General features: G+C 32.9%; 4 protein-coding genes, 1 long non-coding RNA gene and 1 pseudogene across 5 annotated transcripts; 2 read left to right on the forward strand and 4 right to left on the reverse strand.

The window, feature by feature from the left end:
• LOC109127254 (zinc finger MYM-type protein 1-like) lies at positions 1,420-3,129 on the reverse strand. Its single transcript, XM_019231822.1, has one exon. It carries the CDS (start codon positions 3,127-3,129, stop codon positions 1,420-1,422), a length of 1,710 nt encoding a protein of 569 aa, XP_019087367.1.
• On the forward strand, positions 5,170-8,452 carry LOC104722828 (probable WRKY transcription factor 31). The gene is made up of 6 exons (XM_010441069.2): positions 5,170-5,726; positions 5,883-5,981; positions 6,313-6,474; positions 6,998-7,390; positions 7,488-7,601; positions 7,715-8,452. The coding sequence occupies exons 1-6, from the start codon at positions 5,493-5,495 to the stop codon at positions 8,333-8,335; spliced, it is 1,623 nt and encodes a 540-aa protein (XP_010439371.1). The 5' UTR covers positions 5,170-5,492; the 3' UTR covers positions 8,336-8,452.
• Positions 8,781-10,210, forward strand: LOC104722829 (putative F-box protein At5g66830). The gene has a single exon (XM_010441071.1). The coding sequence runs from the start codon at positions 8,830-8,832 to the stop codon at positions 10,000-10,002; it is 1,173 nt and encodes a 390-aa protein (XP_010439373.1). The 5' UTR covers positions 8,781-8,829; the 3' UTR covers positions 10,003-10,210.
• Positions 10,541-11,467, reverse strand: LOC109127255 (annotated as a pseudogene).
• Positions 15,165-15,796, reverse strand: LOC104722830. The gene is made up of 3 exons (XR_002034143.1): positions 15,673-15,796; positions 15,526-15,593; positions 15,165-15,442 (listed from the first exon to the last, which is right to left on the reverse strand). It is a non-coding gene; the product is annotated as an uncharacterized LOC104722830 (long non-coding RNA).
• LOC109125180 (aspartic proteinase A1-like) lies at positions 15,828-16,711 on the reverse strand. Its single transcript, XM_019231823.1, has 3 exons — positions 16,488-16,711; positions 15,898-16,397; positions 15,828-15,833 (listed from the first exon to the last, which is right to left on the reverse strand). Exons 1-3 carry the CDS (start codon positions 16,699-16,701, stop codon positions 15,828-15,830), a joined length of 720 nt encoding a protein of 239 aa, XP_019087368.1. The 5' UTR covers positions 16,702-16,711.

Here is a 17,399-nt window from a genome sequence, read left to right on the forward strand (position 1 = left end):
AAAATTGATGATTTTGATAATTTCTCAATATTTAGGGTTTAATTAATTGTTTTAGTAAATTATCATGTTTTTGGATTGGTTATTAACTATTTTATTTATTTTTAAAACTTTAAATGATAAAACTAAAAACAATGCTCTCAATAGATTTCATTTCCAGTATTTTAGGAAGTGACAAATTATCTTCTTTTTTTTAACACCTTCATTGTTCATTAAATTGAAAATGATAATACAAATACATCAATGAGCATACAAATTATCAAAAAAAAAAAAAATCCTTACTGTGCTCTTCTATTAGTAAAAAAAAAAGAAAAAAAAACTCTTAAGCCTCTTAACGGTGCACTTGCAGATTAGTGAAACTCATCAAATCAAATTACAACTAAAAACCACTAGTCAGGTAGGTAGAGGTAAAATAAAGGATATTTTAAAAATTAATCAGTGGTTTTCTTAATAGTCTTGACTACTACAATCCAGCTACTACTACAATCCAGCCAAATGCTTACTAACGAGATTAGAGAACAATACACTGAATCTATCTCAAGTAGTCGTCTCTATGTTTATGAATATCTTAGAGAGGGTTTTCGTGGAGACTTTTGTTTTTAGTGGAGATATTTAAAGAGTTTTTCTTTTATTTCTAATACATTTATCATAATTTTATTTATTTTTTATTTATTTGAATACACTCTCTCTTAGACCTTCCCAATAAAAGTAGTCTAAAGATTGATTATGTATTTAAATCTTAATATTTGAACCACTAAATAAATGTCATGTGTATTAAAGATATCTCAACGGTTTTATAGTTAGAACCTAAACTTTAGATGAAGGTGCTTTAGACCATCATTATAGATCATATTTATAAAATTATCTTAAGAATAAATTTTAATTAAATTTTTAAATATCCAACAATTTGAGGATGTAAAATATTCCTGCATACACATTATCTCTCATGTTCAAACATTATCATTTCTTTTTTTCCATTTTTCTATTTTTAAACATTTTCGTAAGATGACCACATGCTGTGCTCTTAGACACTCTACATAACCCTTATTAATAATGGAGAAATTAGATGAGAAGGTAATTAAAGTCAACAAAAGTGATAGAGCACGTTTTTCCTCATCCTCAAGTTTTAGTAAGTTGTAGTGACAATAGTTGTACAATAATTTATTCAGACCTCACAAAATTAATTTTCTAGTTTAAAATTAAGGTTTCATTTTCTAGTTGGTTTTTAGGTGGCTCGACGTCAGTAGGGGTTAAAGCTTCTCCTCGAGACTACATTTACACAACTACATACACGGTGGCGGATCTAGAACATATTTTAACCCGGAACACAAAATAACATTAATTTTTTTTATAAAAAATTATAACAATATGAAAATAAATCGTTAAAATAAAAATAATAATAAGTCTTACAACAAAACAAATTTATAAAGTTATCCTACGTTCTTTCATATCCTGAAACATTTTCATCACTATATCATTTGTCACCTTATCAAATAATTCCTTTTCAATAAAAGAGACTAAACAATCATTTAGAAACTTATCACCAATACGGTTGCGCAAACTAGTCTTCACAATGTTCATTGCAGAAAAACATCTTTCAACCGTTGCTATGGCTATAGGTAAAGTCAAAACTAGCTTCAGAAGTTGATAAACCTGAGGATGCGAAAGATATTTCCTTGTCTCTACCATCACATGTGCAAGATCCCCCAGACTCTTCAAATTAGCAAATCTTTCATCTTCCCGGATATTATCGATGTACAAACCAAGTTGGTGTTCAAGTGATATTCGATCGACAGAAGTAAAATCTTTGGGATAAAACTCAGATAATCTCATAACCTTCAACGGATCAAACTCATGAAATGAATCAATAGGACTTAAAGAAGCAACACAACCAAGTAATTCAGTGTTTACCTCATCAAAACGATCATTAAACTCCTGAATTTGCATATCCAATACAGTGTAAAAGCACTCCACTTGATAATGATGCAAGTTGGTCATGTTGCTTCTTTTTCTTGGCTTTCTTGGGTCAACAAATTCGTCATCCATAATGAGCAACTCAGTGTCATGATTCTCACAAAAAGCAAAAACTTTAGTAAGAAGAGAATCCCATCCATCATCTCGGAGCTTGCATAATTGCTGTTTGGTGGATTTCACTAGGCTCATAGCATTCAAAATGTCTTGGTCTTTCCTTTGTAAAGCCACTGATAAACTATTCGTGAGACCAAGGATAAGCAACATCAATTGCAGGTAGAACACAAAATCAAAGGTATTAAAGTATTTAAGAAGACCATTAGCTTGTCGTCTTTTGGTACTATCAGAACCATCCTTTTCGATATACTCAAGTACTTTAATGATAATAGAAAATAAATCAACCAACCGCAGTAATGTTGTGTAGTGAGAATCCCAACGAGTATTACCAGGTCTCTGTAGTGAGAGTTGATTCAATCCTTTTCCTGTTTTAATTTCACCTCGATTGATTACTTCCTCGATTCGTTTTCGATATTCTTCTCGAATCATATCCTTTCTCTTACAAGAAGCTCCAACCACATTTACCAAAACAGAAATCATATCAAAGAAGTCTCCAACTTCAAAATGCTTTTTAGCAACTGCCACGACAACTAACTCAAGCTGATGAGCAAAACAATGGATATAATAAGCAGAACTATTTTCTCTCAAAATCAGAGATCTTAACCCATTGAATTCACCTTTCATATTACTTGCTCCATCGTAGCCCTGTCCTCTTAGTTGTTTCATACTCAAACCATGTTTGGCAAACAATGAATCAATAGCACATTTCAGAGATGCAGAAATTGTTTCTTTAACATGGACAAGACCAATAAATCTTTCTTTGACTGTCCAATGTTTATCAACAAAACGAAAAGGCACTGCCATTTGTTCTTTATCAGAAACATCTGCAGATTTATCCACCAACACGCAAAATACATCATGATCAACTTCTTGAATTATAAATCTAATAACTTCCTCTGCAAAGCAATGCACTATATCTTTCTGAATTTCAGGACATATCATCTGATTATTTTTTGGAGCATTCTCCAACACAACTTTGCTTACTAGCTCATTCTGCCCTGCAGTATATTTCACAAGCTCTAAAAACCTATTAGCTGATTCCATTGACTCACCATGACCTCTAAAAGGTAATCCTTGTCGTAGTAAATATCTACAACAATCAATTGAAGCATTCAATCTGATTTTGTATTCATTTTTGACTATGTTATCTTGCTTATAAAAAGCATGAACAATTGATTGACTTTGCTTCATCAAAGCATCATCATTTTTTAATGCATTATTGTGAAAGTTATTCAACGATCCTACATGATCTCTAAACAAATGCATCACTTCCACCTTTATTTTCTGTGTAATATCTAAACAAGTAGCAAAACAAACAATAAGCTTTGTCTGTTTTCACACTGTATTCCAACCAACTGCTATAGAGATCAAACCATTCTGGATTGAATCTTCTCAACTTTTCTCCTGATAGTGTTTTAGGAAAATCATGACCTCTAGATTGACAAGGACCTCTAATCAAATATTTGCGTCTTACCTCATCTCTTTCATTAGGATGATATTCCAATATTCTTTTTCTATCTGCTGGATCCCAAGGCAAATCTACAGGAGTTTTTTCAGACGTTGCTTCAAACTTTTTTTTGAAATAACTATGAATTGGAACCTAACAAAAACACAATTATATTAAATTATTAACATAGTAAAAACGAAGTTTAGATTACAAAATTGGTATATCAATGAATTATCATATAAAAGACAATACACATGCCTTACAAAGATATAAATAATGAACGAACAAGATTTTATCTAAAACTGAACAAAATTTAATTTCTTCTACTGTAATTTTAATATAAATTAATAAGAAAGTACTTACGGTGGACATGTTGGATAGCTTGAGAACTAAGGAAAAGTAAAAAACAGGAGAGAAACAATTTAGTTGTCGATAGAAAGAAACTAGGTCAATGCCTATCGTTGTTAAAAAAGAAACTAAGACTAATCTATTATTGTACGACTAAAAAAGTATTATGGGCTTTTTTCTGTTTAATTATTTTGGGTTGAAACATTAATTATGAAATTGGTTTGGAGATCTTTTGTTTCAATACACACGGTCAAACAACTTTTCTATCTAGTTAAGTCAAAGTTAATATATTAAAATTATATATAAATTTTTTTTTTGAAAAATTCAGTGTTGGGCACGTGCCCAACCCCTCTATGCTTTGTACCCGCCCCTGTACATACACGTGCATATATATGAACAGTTCAACACTAATACACTGTACCGGCTATTTAAGTCTCAACAAAATTAGATTGTTTGTAAGACTATTCTTTTGCCCCAAAACGTTTTCTTTAATCACGTGAAAGGTGCCGATTTAGTCGTTCGCGGTGTTTGTTTTTTGCTTTTTCAATCCTTTGATCTATTAATATTAGAAATAGTCAAATTTATTTCTTAAAATGAGGAAAAATGTAAACCAGAATAAGATTCATCTATAACTGATTTCCAATTTGTATAAAATAGCTTTTCTACAAATCACCTACTTTTCGCCGCATTTCAGTTTCTTTGTGTGTATATTGACATGTTCAATAAGATTTTCAGATATATAACTTCATTAAAGAACGAAAAAAAAATCCTAAATTTGACTTTTTAATATCTTAAGAAATTAATTGTCGACATATCTTAGTGTAATGGACTTGATTTATGTAAAACACTGATCACACACGTCTTCCATACCAATATGGCTTAAAGCTTAATTAAATCAATAAACACAAAAAGCATGGAGTTGAAATAGATAAAACGAAAACAATTTGGAGTTTTCTAATCTTCATTTGAAACACCACGTAGTTTCCCACTACTCGAATCATAAAACAGCAGCATGTTTGTTAACAATCAAAAAGTAAACGTGCAAATCTCTCTACACATGTCTATTAGATTATGGGACCCCATGTCCGTCCTATAATGTCAGGTGGCAGACACATGACGCAGACTCTGACGCTTTTTTAACAAAAAACCAAAAAAAGTCTCCACGAAATTTCCTACAAGAATCTTATACCAAAATAAAATTTATAAAATTATTAAAATTGATAAAATGAATAGAATTGGAGAGATTTCCGAGTCGACGTCAAAACCCTCTTTGTAGGCGAAGCATCTGGACCGGTAAGAGACTCTCATCGATAATAACCACATAATTAAATCAAAACTCTTCCTCTCTCTCTCTCTCTCTCTCTCTATTCTCTAAGATTCTTGCGTTGCTCTTTATCTGCTTGATCTTCCTATATATGGAGAGGCACTAAAAGGGTACTTACTATACGATACTGTACGGATCCATCAAACAGGTTTGATTATATATATCCAAACGACGTACCTTTTTATCTTATCCGGCACCAAGTTACCTTTCCTAGGGTTTCGGAGAATCCAATCAACAACGAAGTAAAAATTTATCATCGTTACCTTAGTCGATATCATAAAGACTTAGATGTTCCGGTTCCCAGTGAGTCTAGGTGGTTCACGTGACGAAGCCCGTCACGATCAGATCACACCGTTGGATGAGCATCGTGTGGTGGTTGATGAGGTTGACTTCTTTTCTGAGAAGAGAGATAGGGTTTCACGTGAGGACATCAACGACGACGAAGACGAAGAAGCCAATAAAGTTCACGTCAAAATGGAGAATTCACGAGTTGAAGAGAACGATCGTTCCAGAGATGTTAATGTAAGTATCAATGATTTTTATCTTAACTTTGGTTGACAGCAAACGATTTATTTTACTTGTATATATGTGTTGAAATTTTTTTCTTGGGTTGGTGAGATGTGAATGATCATAACAGTAGCAATTTTTTTTTCCCCTTTTATAATATAACACGTACAGATCGGGCTGAAGCTTCTGACGGCGAATACGGGAAGCGATGAATCAACGGTGGATGATGGACTATCAATGGACATGGAAGATAAACGTGCAAAGATTGAGGTACTATTTTAACAAGGATCATTTTTTTCGTTTTCGTTTTTTATTTATTTTATTTTAACTAGTTAATCCCATTCTATTACATATCTTTTTCAGCTTCTAACTCCACTGAATTAGTGATTTTAATGAGATTTTGTATATGGTGATTGCGCGGTTAGAGAGAGCAATAAGTTTTTTTTTTGTGTGTGGAAATTTTGATAATTTAACGAGATATTTGGTTTATCCTAATTTAGAGCAAAGTTTACGAAGATAACTTTTAAAAATTTGGAAAAATATTTTTTCCTCTTTTTGTTTATTTTTTTAAATGTTTTTGTGTTTTGTTGTAATAATTAAGAACGCACAACTACAAGAGGAGCTGAAGAAGATGAAGATAGAGAATCAAAGGCTAAGAGATATGTTGAGCCAAGCGACGAACAACTTCAATTCCTTACAAATGCAACTTGTTGCCGTCATGAGGCAACAAGAACAACGTAACTCCTCCCAAGAGCATCTCCTGGTAATATTATACATTTACCTTTTCACTTAATTAATCTAAATTTTTGGTCCTCTTAAATAGATAATGTTTAGGTATCGGTTAAATTATGTTGGTAAAAAATATATAGAATGATCTCCAAACCGTATACGTTGAATTCTTTTGTGGCACACTAGTACATGAATTATGTGGACAACCCACATGTTTGTATTGTTGATCACTGGTTTTTTCTTAGTCGTTGATTGGACATTCTTCTTACCAATATATTTTGGTCGTTATGACGGCTGTAAACCATGGGTTCTAAATAGTTAAAAACGATTTATTCTAAAACTGCTTTCGATGCAAAACCAAACCCAAAATTCATATTCTAAAATAGTTGATGATAAATTCTTCTGAAGTTTATCATTCTTATTAACAAAAGGAAATGTAAAATTCCTCAGCTATATTTGATTTTGTTTTCTCAGCTAACTATTTGTTATTAAGAATGCAAAGGGACTAATATGCATATATATATCAAGTATTAAGGTTTAAGCTTTCTATAACATAGGCTACGGAGGGAAAAGCAGAAGGAAGGAAACGGCAGGAACTGCACACCATGGTGCCAAGGCAGTTCATGGACCTTGGGCCGTCTTCTGGAGCAACGGAGCATGAGGCTGAAGTGTTATCTGAAGAGAGGACAATGATTCATTCAGGTTCTCCTCCTTCGCTTCTAGAAAGCTCCAATCTCCGAGAGAATGGAAAGAGGTTGCTTGGCAGAGAAGAAAGCCCAGAGGAATCCGAGTCTAACGCCTGGGGAAACCCTAACAAAGTCCCCAAACATAACTCATCCTCTAGCAACAACAATAACAACGGAAATGGAAACGTTATTGATCAGTCGGCCGCAGAAGCCACCATGCGAAAAGCCCGTGTCTCAGTTCGCGCCAGATCTGAAGCACCGATGGTAATTCTAAGTCCCTCTAATGGTAGCTAGGCATAAGCTTATATTTGATCATACACTTAAATGAAAAAAATATTAATGTTGTTAACTTGTTATATAGATAAGCGATGGATGTCAATGGAGAAAGTATGGACAAAAAATGGCTAAAGGAAACCCGTGTCCGCGAGCTTATTATCGCTGCACAATGGCTGGTGCCTGTCCTGTTCGTAAGCAAGTACGTAGCTTTTACATTTTATGTCGGCAACAAACATAAAAGAATAAAAGATCTAATATATAAGTTGCATTTGAAACAAACGAAGCCTAAACCAATGATGTCTTAATTAACAGGTGCAACGATGCGCAGAGGACAGATCTATTCTCATAACCACCTATGAAGGAAACCACAACCATCCACTCCCACCAGCCGCAATGGCCATGGCCTCAACAACCACCGCAGCGGCAAGCATGCTCCTCTCAGGCTCAATGTCGAGCCAAGACGGTTTGATGAACCCAACAAACCTCCTAGCTCGAGCCATCTTACCTTGCTCCTCAAGCATGGCTACAATCTCAGCCTCCGCACCATTCCCAACCATCACATTGGACCTCACCAATTCACCAAACGGCAACAACCCCAATATGACCACTAATAACCCGTTGATGCAGTTCGTTCAACGGCCCGGTTTCAACCCGGCAGTTTTGCCTCAAGTGGTCGGTCAAGCTTTGTACTATAACCAACAACAGTCCAAGTTTTCTGGTTTACAGTTACCGGCTCAGCCGCTGCAGATCCCGGCCACTTCCTCGGTGTCCGAGAGCGTTAGTGCCGCCAGTGCAGCGATTGCCTCTGATCCAAACTTTGCAGCGGCTCTAGCAGCAGCAATTACGTCCATTATGAACGGTTCCAGTCATCAGAACAATAACACCAATAATAATAATAATGTGGCTACGAGCAACGGTGACAATAGGCAATAAGAGTTTTCATTTTGATTATCAAGTTTATTTTTTCGTACTTTGTTTTGAGCTTTGGATGTGTAATTATACCTTTTTTTTTTTTAGCTTTTTGTCGTGAACAACAAGGGTCTTAAGAACACGTTTTTTTTTTCTCTGTTCTTCATGTAAGATCAACGATATTGTTCGAAATTAAATCTCTTTAAAATATAAACTCCCATATGTATTTTCTTTTATATATATGTATTATTTTCTTCTATACTATTTTTAACATTGAATCTTAAAATAGTATTGCTATAGTTAGGAATTTTAGATTAAGGAAGAAAAATGAATACAAATTACGCATATCAATAAACATGGTAAACCATGAAAATGAGAAAGCTATTTTCGGAAGAATTAGTTACCTATAAACATGCATGTAAACCATGAAAGTAAAAACTCTATTTTCTTTCAAGCTACAATACTTCACCGTTAAGGTCTACTTCTCTCTCAGCCGCTCATAAAGCTACGTACGTCAGATGGCCTCCCCACCAGCTCCAGATCCCGCCGTCTCCAACTACACCACCGCAGTCCATCGGTCATGTCCGAAAAGAAATCGCCATTGCTGGTCTAACCTTCCTCCAGATCTTCTTCAAATTGTTTTTGAACGTCTTGGCTTTACCGATTTCAAACGAGCTAAATCCGTTTGTACATCTTGGGAATCCGCTTCGAGAAAATCTCAGCCTAAGAATCAGATCCCTTGGCTGATTCTCTTCCCCAAGGACAACAATTACGGTCTCTTGTTCAATCCTGAAGAACAAGGAAAGCTTTACAAAACTCAAGACCTTGGTGATGACTTTGCGAAGAGTTTTTGTGTTGGGGCTTATAGAAGTTGGCTTTTGATGCTAGACCCTCAATATAGAGATTGTGCTAACCCTTTATACAACCTTTATATTTTAGATCTTTTGACCCGCGAGAGATCCACTTTACCAACTTTAGAATCAGAATTTGGTCTCATCCCTCCAGTGTTTTGGGTAGACGAAAAAACAAAAGACTACTTAGTTATAGGGATGTTCGATGAGGAAAATGTAGTTTCTTTCAAGAAAGGAGATAACTCGTGGAAACAGGTTCATGAGTTGTCAGGCATTGGAGAGTGTTTTAATATAGTATACAAAGATCACAAGCTTTATTGCCTCGGCTATTGTAAACTCAAGATTTTTGATTTCTCTACAGATAAACCAGTAAAAGTTTTCAAAATCAGCGTACGTGGATACATACTAATATTGTTGAGATGTCCTGGAAGAATGCCTCAAAATATCCCTTTGACTCGTATGAAGAATAATGTGGTTGTCACATTAAGTGGAGATGTCTTAATTGTTACCAGCATACGTCAGGGTGGGTCCAAAATATGGAACTTTGAAATCTACAAGATGGATTCTTCCAAAGGGAACAAGTGGGAGCAAAAATTTTCTATAGGTAATGAGGCAATTCTTTTGGATTTAGGTATTACAGTGCTTGCTGAGGATATTGGAGGAATAAAGAAAAATTCGATCTACTTCAACGCCACTGATTATGATGATCAACATGATGAAAACGATGTTTTCATATTCAGTCTTGATACTAAGAAGGTTGAACAACCCCACCAATCTGTTTGTTCCTCTGTTCCTGGCTCAAATGCCCGATGGTTTCTACCAAGTTTTAAACGAGAATGATTTACCCTATCTTCAGTATTTTTTTTTTCAATATCCAGTACCATCCATCCAATGAAGCACACATCGTTGCTACTATTCGAGTTAAACCAGAACCGAGGCCTGTAAAGCTGAACTATACAACAAAAACCCTAACACTGGTCCAGAAACTGCCTTAGCCAGGTTTATTCAATAAATTGTTATTTTTATTTTTTTTGTTAAATAAAAGATATTTTAGGCCAATGTTCATACAAACACTAGGTCCGGACCAGACTTATAAACAAGTTTGGTTTCTACCATTATGTTATGTCGTATAAGAAGAGTTGGCTTGTGAGTCGTGTAATGCTGAATTTTACTATAGTGACTTCGTCCGCAGTTTAAGTTCTTCTTAATTCACATATATATACTTACCATCTGTCTTCATTTGAAATCTAATGATCTCATATATATACTTTCACACTTATAAAGAAAAGATACACAAATCCAACATAATATGTTTAGGGAATTAAAAAAATATATATACAAAAAAACATTGAAAGTATACAAACGGAGTTGAGATCAGTCATGTTTGTTTGAAACTTGGCACAAACCATCGTGCATTAGATGATTGAATGGACGAACAAATAGGTTGATGTGGTCTTTCAACCTCATTTGTGTCCAAATTAAAGATTAATATATCTTTTTCACTCCAATCACGGTGATCAAAACGATAGCCACTGAAATATATTGAGTTTTTATTGATTCCTTTGGTGGTGCTGGCACGCACGGTGATACGTTGATCGAAAAGTATTGCCTCGTCTCCCAAGCAAGTTAGTTTCTCCCACTTAGTATTTGAAGAATTCATCTTGTAGAAAACTATTGTGTCAAGTTTACAAGACTTAACAAGTTTCCCAAGATTATCTTCTTTTCTGGAATAAACCAGATATCCGAATCTCGAGTAACGAATAGACCATATAACCACATAATCTTTGGTTTTTTCGTCTATCCATAACGAAGGGTGGTAAATATCAATGTGTTTATGAGGATCTCCAATATATCCGCCATCAATTTTTATACGAAACATATCATCTATGATTCGTTCAATCTTTATCCTACCAAATTGAGACTCTACAGACAGAAGATCAATCTTCTCGCGGGTGAGTAGATTCATAATGTAGAGATTAGATCGAGGATCTCGCATATAGAGCCAGCTACCACAAATAGCTAAACAATGACTATTTGCAAAGTTATCACCGAGATCTTGAATTCTAGACACTTTTTCTTTTTCCTGAGGATTAAGCAAAAGACAATAATCTTAACCTTTTTCTGGAAATAGAATCAGCCAAGGGTTTTGATTGTTTGGTGTTGATTGTCTTGAAGCACATAACCGAGATGGACATGCTGAGTTAGCTTGTTCTGCAAATCCAAGACATTTGAATACCTTGTTCATGAGATTTGAAGAAAGTTTGGACCAGCCTGATCCAGTTGAGACTTGATAAGGAGTATCCATCATACAGTTTTTGAGTGTGTCTATTATAAAAAATAGCTCACATAAGTTTTAATCAAAAATGATTATTGTCTGGCTAATATAGTACATTAGAAACTAGAGAAGCTCCATCTTTTTAATAACCAAAATAATTTTTAAAAAGAAAGCTCACCCTACTCCAATTTAAAAAGAGACATGAATCTCACAATATATATATTTTTTAGAACAAATGGATACATTTCTATATGAGATATATGGTGTATATAGTATTTTTTAATTTTTGATATATTTCCTATATATTAATAGAGAAGCACTCTCACAAAAAAGTAGAGGTGTCGCGCTCACAGAGCTCCTGTAATTTTTTTTAAATAAATCCATTACCTCTCATTATTATTTACATAAATATGCTATTAAAATATTATGAGCCAATGTTTTTTTCTATTAGTTTTTTAAAATAAAATATCTAATCAACTATAAATCCAAAAAATATATTTAATTACCATTTACATAACCTATTTACTTATTAAAAGTAAATTACATTTCACAAACAAGAAATAAAATTATTCATTTATTTACCACTTATCACTTTTCTCATTGCATTTTTAAACTTAGGAATAGTTTAAATTAAATCGGTTAGTCTAAAAAAAATTGATTTATCTATTTAATGGAATAGTGATATAGATAAGTGAAACGTAAATTATGAAAATTTGATTTTTAGAAACACAAAAAACATCAAAACTTTCTACACCACTTTAAAATAAATGGATACATTTCTATATGAGATATATTGTGTATATAGTACTTTTTAATAATTTGATATATAGATATATATTTGAATATCTTATATAATAAGAGAATGTTTTCTCCTATCTTTCCATAACACGATGACATTTGGCCGCGTATATTTCGACACATGTCTTCACTTCTCAATTATTAAATTCTTTTAATTCATTTTTCTTAAATTACATACATTATTTTTCATATTCACTAAGTTTAAATGTTATTTTCTTTACTAAAAATATATATTGACATTTATATATGCAATGTCCTTTTAGTAATTATATATAGATATAATTTATATTTTATATAATTATCATAACATTATAATTTCACATAGGTATTATTTATCAATATTTTATATAATTCCCATAACATTATAATTTTAAAATAAGAAGGAATTAAATATTAATATTATAATTTTGGAAAAAATACATTTCCAATAATTAAAGATTTAAATATTAATATCATAATTTTGGAACAATATAATGTGATAGTTATTAAACTCTTTACTAATTTCAAGCTATACAAATATTATAATATTATATTAATTATTTTTTGACAAAAAAATCATAATATTTGTTTCACAGTTTTTGTGTTAAAATAATTTAAAGATATAAAACAATATGATATTTATTTTTCTTTAATAGTTATCATTAACACAATTTATTGCATATTAATTATTTAAAATGTAACTCCCATGATGTTTGAGAAAATTTAGAAACAAATCTTTCATCATATGAATAACCATTAATGTATTAACTGCAATACAATTTGTGTTTTACAAAAAAAAAACAAAAACAAAGACAAAACCTATGGTATATTTATTCTTTGAAATTTAACTGTAACTCCCATGATGTTTGACCAAAAAAAAAATGAAAAACCTCTCATACTACTACAAATTTATCTATAAATAGCTAGACAAAGTCTTCATCAAATATCATATTCTACCTTTCTCATAATTTTCTTCATTTTGTAATATTTAACTTTTTTCTTTATGTGACATTTGTAGGTATTGAAATAAATAAGTTGAGTCAAAATTTTGGATCATACATAGAAGTGAACATGTGACATGTGGTTATTCATTAGAAAGATTTAGATGAAGAAGGTCTTAAGCACAAAACGCATTCTCACTTGTAAATGTTGGTAAATCTTGTTTCAAATGCCTATTTTGTATATCAATATTGTAATTTGTTTTTCTTTTGATCCATTTGATAATTTTTTAGTATAAAAATTTTAGTTTTGGATCATAATTCATAAACCCTAATAGATTTTATATCTTAGTCACAATATTTATGCTACTTATTACCCATGCTATATTTTATACAAGTGTGTTCGTATGTATTACCCATGAAAATGAGTTTAAACAAATATTAACTGTTTCAAATACTATTACTTTAATTTTGTTCATTAACGTTACAACTGTGTTTGTATGTAGTTATTAACTTTCTTCCGATAACCATTTCCATGGTTCTTTATTTTATTTATAGGTTATGACTTCGAATGAGAAAGATTTTGCGATAGTTTAGGGTTTAGGATCAGGGAAGATTTGGATGTCTAAGTGATATATATCTGATTAATGGGTTTCCAAAGCCATGTGATTCTTCCAAATTCAGTTTTTATTTTCTTTCATGATCGATTGTTGATGATGTGATGATAGTTCTTACCCGCAAGCAGAGCAAAGCAATGAGATTTGACCATGTGTGCAAGTCGAAAGATCCAAAGATTACCCTAAGCTAATCCCAATTGCATTAGTTATTGTAACAACCCGTTCCGTAGACCTCACTAGCCTCACTGAAAGTTTCTCGGACATCACGCAAGTCTACTTCTAATAAATAATAATTTATAAACACACAATAATGGAAATTGGTACTTGGAGAAACAAAAACCAGTATACTTGTACATTAGATATATGCATATAGGAATTGTATAATTTTAAAAATAAAAATGTGGGCCAATTTTTAAATATCTCTGAAATACATCTAATTTTGAATTAAAGATTTGTTATACTGTATGTCTAAATATGAACCGTATATACAAACCTCACTTTGCCAAATAAATAGGTGTGAGATTCTTGTCTCTTTTGAGTTTAGAGCTTTGTATGACCCAAAAACTCAATTCTGATAGGTTTTTGAGCTAACAAAAAGTCAAAACTAATAAAAGAGGATTAAAACATAAGAACATTTCTAACCAAACGACCCAGTTAGTCATTGACGATTTTATGGTTCACTTGTTGCCTCTTTAGAATCAGTCTATTTTCTTGAAGGCAATAAAAACATCAGTTCCACATTTGTGTCACTTGATTGGTTATTTTCAAACGGTGGATCATGGTCATATACTATAGTATGTTCTAAATAACAAAATTGTCGGGCAATAACATTGCGTTTTCATCATCAAACTAAGAAAAATCCGATCGAACAATGAAACCTACTGTTTCCTTCAGAGCTTTTCTTGCGCGCCAATATAGACCATTAGGTGTCTTATATTTATTATTAGGTAAGTGTCAATGTATCTTATATTTCACGTTGACATCTCATATTTATTTAATTAGACTATTAAACTAGAATTGTAGCCGTGGTAGAGCACTAGTTAAAATTTTTTTTGTTTATTTTGTAATTTTTATTTAAAGCACCATATATGTGATTGTTTTATTTGTTTTACAAGTTTTTTTTTCTTTTTGGATGAAACATTATGCCATAAAATCATATGCTAAATATGACTTATGAAAAAAACATCTGTTTTGTAAGATCTATTATAGTATAACTAGATTTTTGACCTGCAGGTTAAGTTCTTTGATAAAAAAAAATTTAATTTTTTTTTGTTATTTTTTTTGATTTGTTTAGTGTTTAAAGTTATATAATTTTATTTTGACTGTTATGACTACGCATTATTGTACAACTTTTGATTATTGAATAAAGATACTTTGTAGAGCTTATTGTGCAAAGTTCCGAGAAGAGGATTCTCAAATCTTAAAAGCTTTCGTTCACAGAGCCTTGAGGGGAGGACTCTCAATTCTATCTTTATCGTTGATGATGGATTCATTCGTACTCGACAAAATCTGTTCGTGAACCTGAGTTCTTTTGAAAATCTTGCGTTCTCCTCTGTTATTAGCTTCCGTTCTCTATCACTTATGCTGCTACAGCAAAGCCGATTCTTGGTTTCTTACTATCTTGGTAATCAAAGACTGTATGGTATGGCCGCATGAATGCTTCACCCAAAAACCTAAATTCCAAAACAGCACGTATTATATATATAGTTTATGTAACAAGAGAAATTCTGATGAGAACAACATATTCACAACTTACCAGCGGTGGGCCACCAAGAATCGGCTGAAGCATTCAGTTTTAGGTCCTGTACTATGTATGGCTATGTACTGAAAGAAATATAAAGGGAAAAAATCAAGAATAAATAGAGAGAAACAGCTAGCAAAGGATAAAGAAACCTGATCATACATTTCTCGGGGTGAGTGGAAAAAGTTTTCCTCCGATTGTGAAGGATATATTCGGCAACTTATCAACCTTGGAGCAATCAACTTCTCTAGTCGAGGTGGCCCAATTGCTTTATTGATCCAACTAATAGCTGGCTAAGTATTACAGAAGAAATAAAATTATAACTTTTTATGATACAAAATAATATAATATATATGTATGTATATTCATAGTATTTAAATCTCTCACCGCTGGACCTAAGATGTCAGTCATCCCAGAGTCAATAACTACTGTACACTGCGCAGCACAATGTTTAGTTGGTTCTTTACCCATGATTATTCTAGACATTGTAATTTCCCAATAATTCCTTAGCCCTTTCAGAAGTGGAACATAAACATGTTCTCCCTTGAAATAATTGGGGTCAAATCCCCCAAACACTATTTGCCCACCATCTGGATCTTCATGTTGTTCATCTCCATGGTAAGACCTTAACCAAATAGAGAAAACATGCTTACTAATTAAATTTTTCTTCACCATGTTTTCCCAAACTGTAACTGTTCCCTTCAAAGCAAGAGATGGAAAGGCCAATCCTAAAACGCCATCAAACACAACTGTTTTGAAAAAATCACTGGGCACAGTCCCTTGTACGAAATCTTGTCCTTCAAGTAAAAGTCCACCAATCATAACATTTTCCTGTGCTAGAATACCCTTGACATTAGCCTCATTATATCGTACGGTTACCACTTTTCCTGATGTACAATGAGAGACTTAACAATTAGAACATAAGTATGCAAGTAGGTAACAACATGCTAGAAAGAGTGAGAGGGTAAACAAAATACCGTTCGTCATGTGCGTCTTAGATGCTTTGGCATTATATAAAGGATGGGGAAATACACATGTAGATGTAGGCCACCTTTCAGATGGAGCCCATAAATCAGAGCTTCCTGTGTCGAACACAACTCTGAACTTTCGTAAACCCAATACTTGTTCACCGCCGACACTCAGGGTTTTCCTCTTTAGTTTGACACTCACGGTGGCATTAGATATTGTCATTCCTCGGGTAGTGGAAATAATCGCAACAAATGACAGGAAAAGAAAAAAATAAAGAAGATGGATTTTTCCATGAGAAAAGTTCATAGTCATAGTTTTTGTTATTTTTGTTATACAGTACAAAGAGTTTACTGATTTGGGGATTATAAATGGGTTTGGTAATAGATCTTTTGTTTGCCCGGTTCTTAGTCCATAACTTGTTCAATGTTTTAACTCAGTAATTCTAGCGTTTTTTCTCTCTCTCTTTTTTTTTTTGTATAAAAATTGTCTTATCATAATCGTTCACTAAGAATAGCTACACAGTTAACTGAACTCGGTCGCTCACTGCTTGATCGACAGCAGGTAAAACGCCTAAATGAGCGGGAAATATACTCGTTTTTCTAAGGGTCCGAATGGCATTAAATATATTGAAAACGCCACTTATTCGGTGGCCGAGAGCGACAGTGCCGCCAGTGCAGCAATTGCATCTGATCCAAACTTTGCAAAGCGGCTCTAGCAGCAGCAATTACATCCATTATGAACGGTTCCAGTCATCAGAACAAAAACACCAATAATAATAATACGTGGCTACGAGCAACGGGTGACAAATAAGAGTTTTCAGTTTGATGATCAAGTTTATTTTTTCGTACTTTGTTTTGAGCTTTGGATGTGTAACTTCACAAGTAACTTTCCTACAAGTTGTAGTCCAATGATCGACAAAA

Source organism: Camelina sativa, chromosome 11 (assembly GCF_000633955.1).
Source record: "Camelina sativa cultivar DH55 chromosome 11, Cs, whole genome shotgun sequence".
Lineage (NCBI taxonomy): Eukaryota > Viridiplantae > Streptophyta > Magnoliopsida > Brassicales > Brassicaceae > Camelina > Camelina sativa.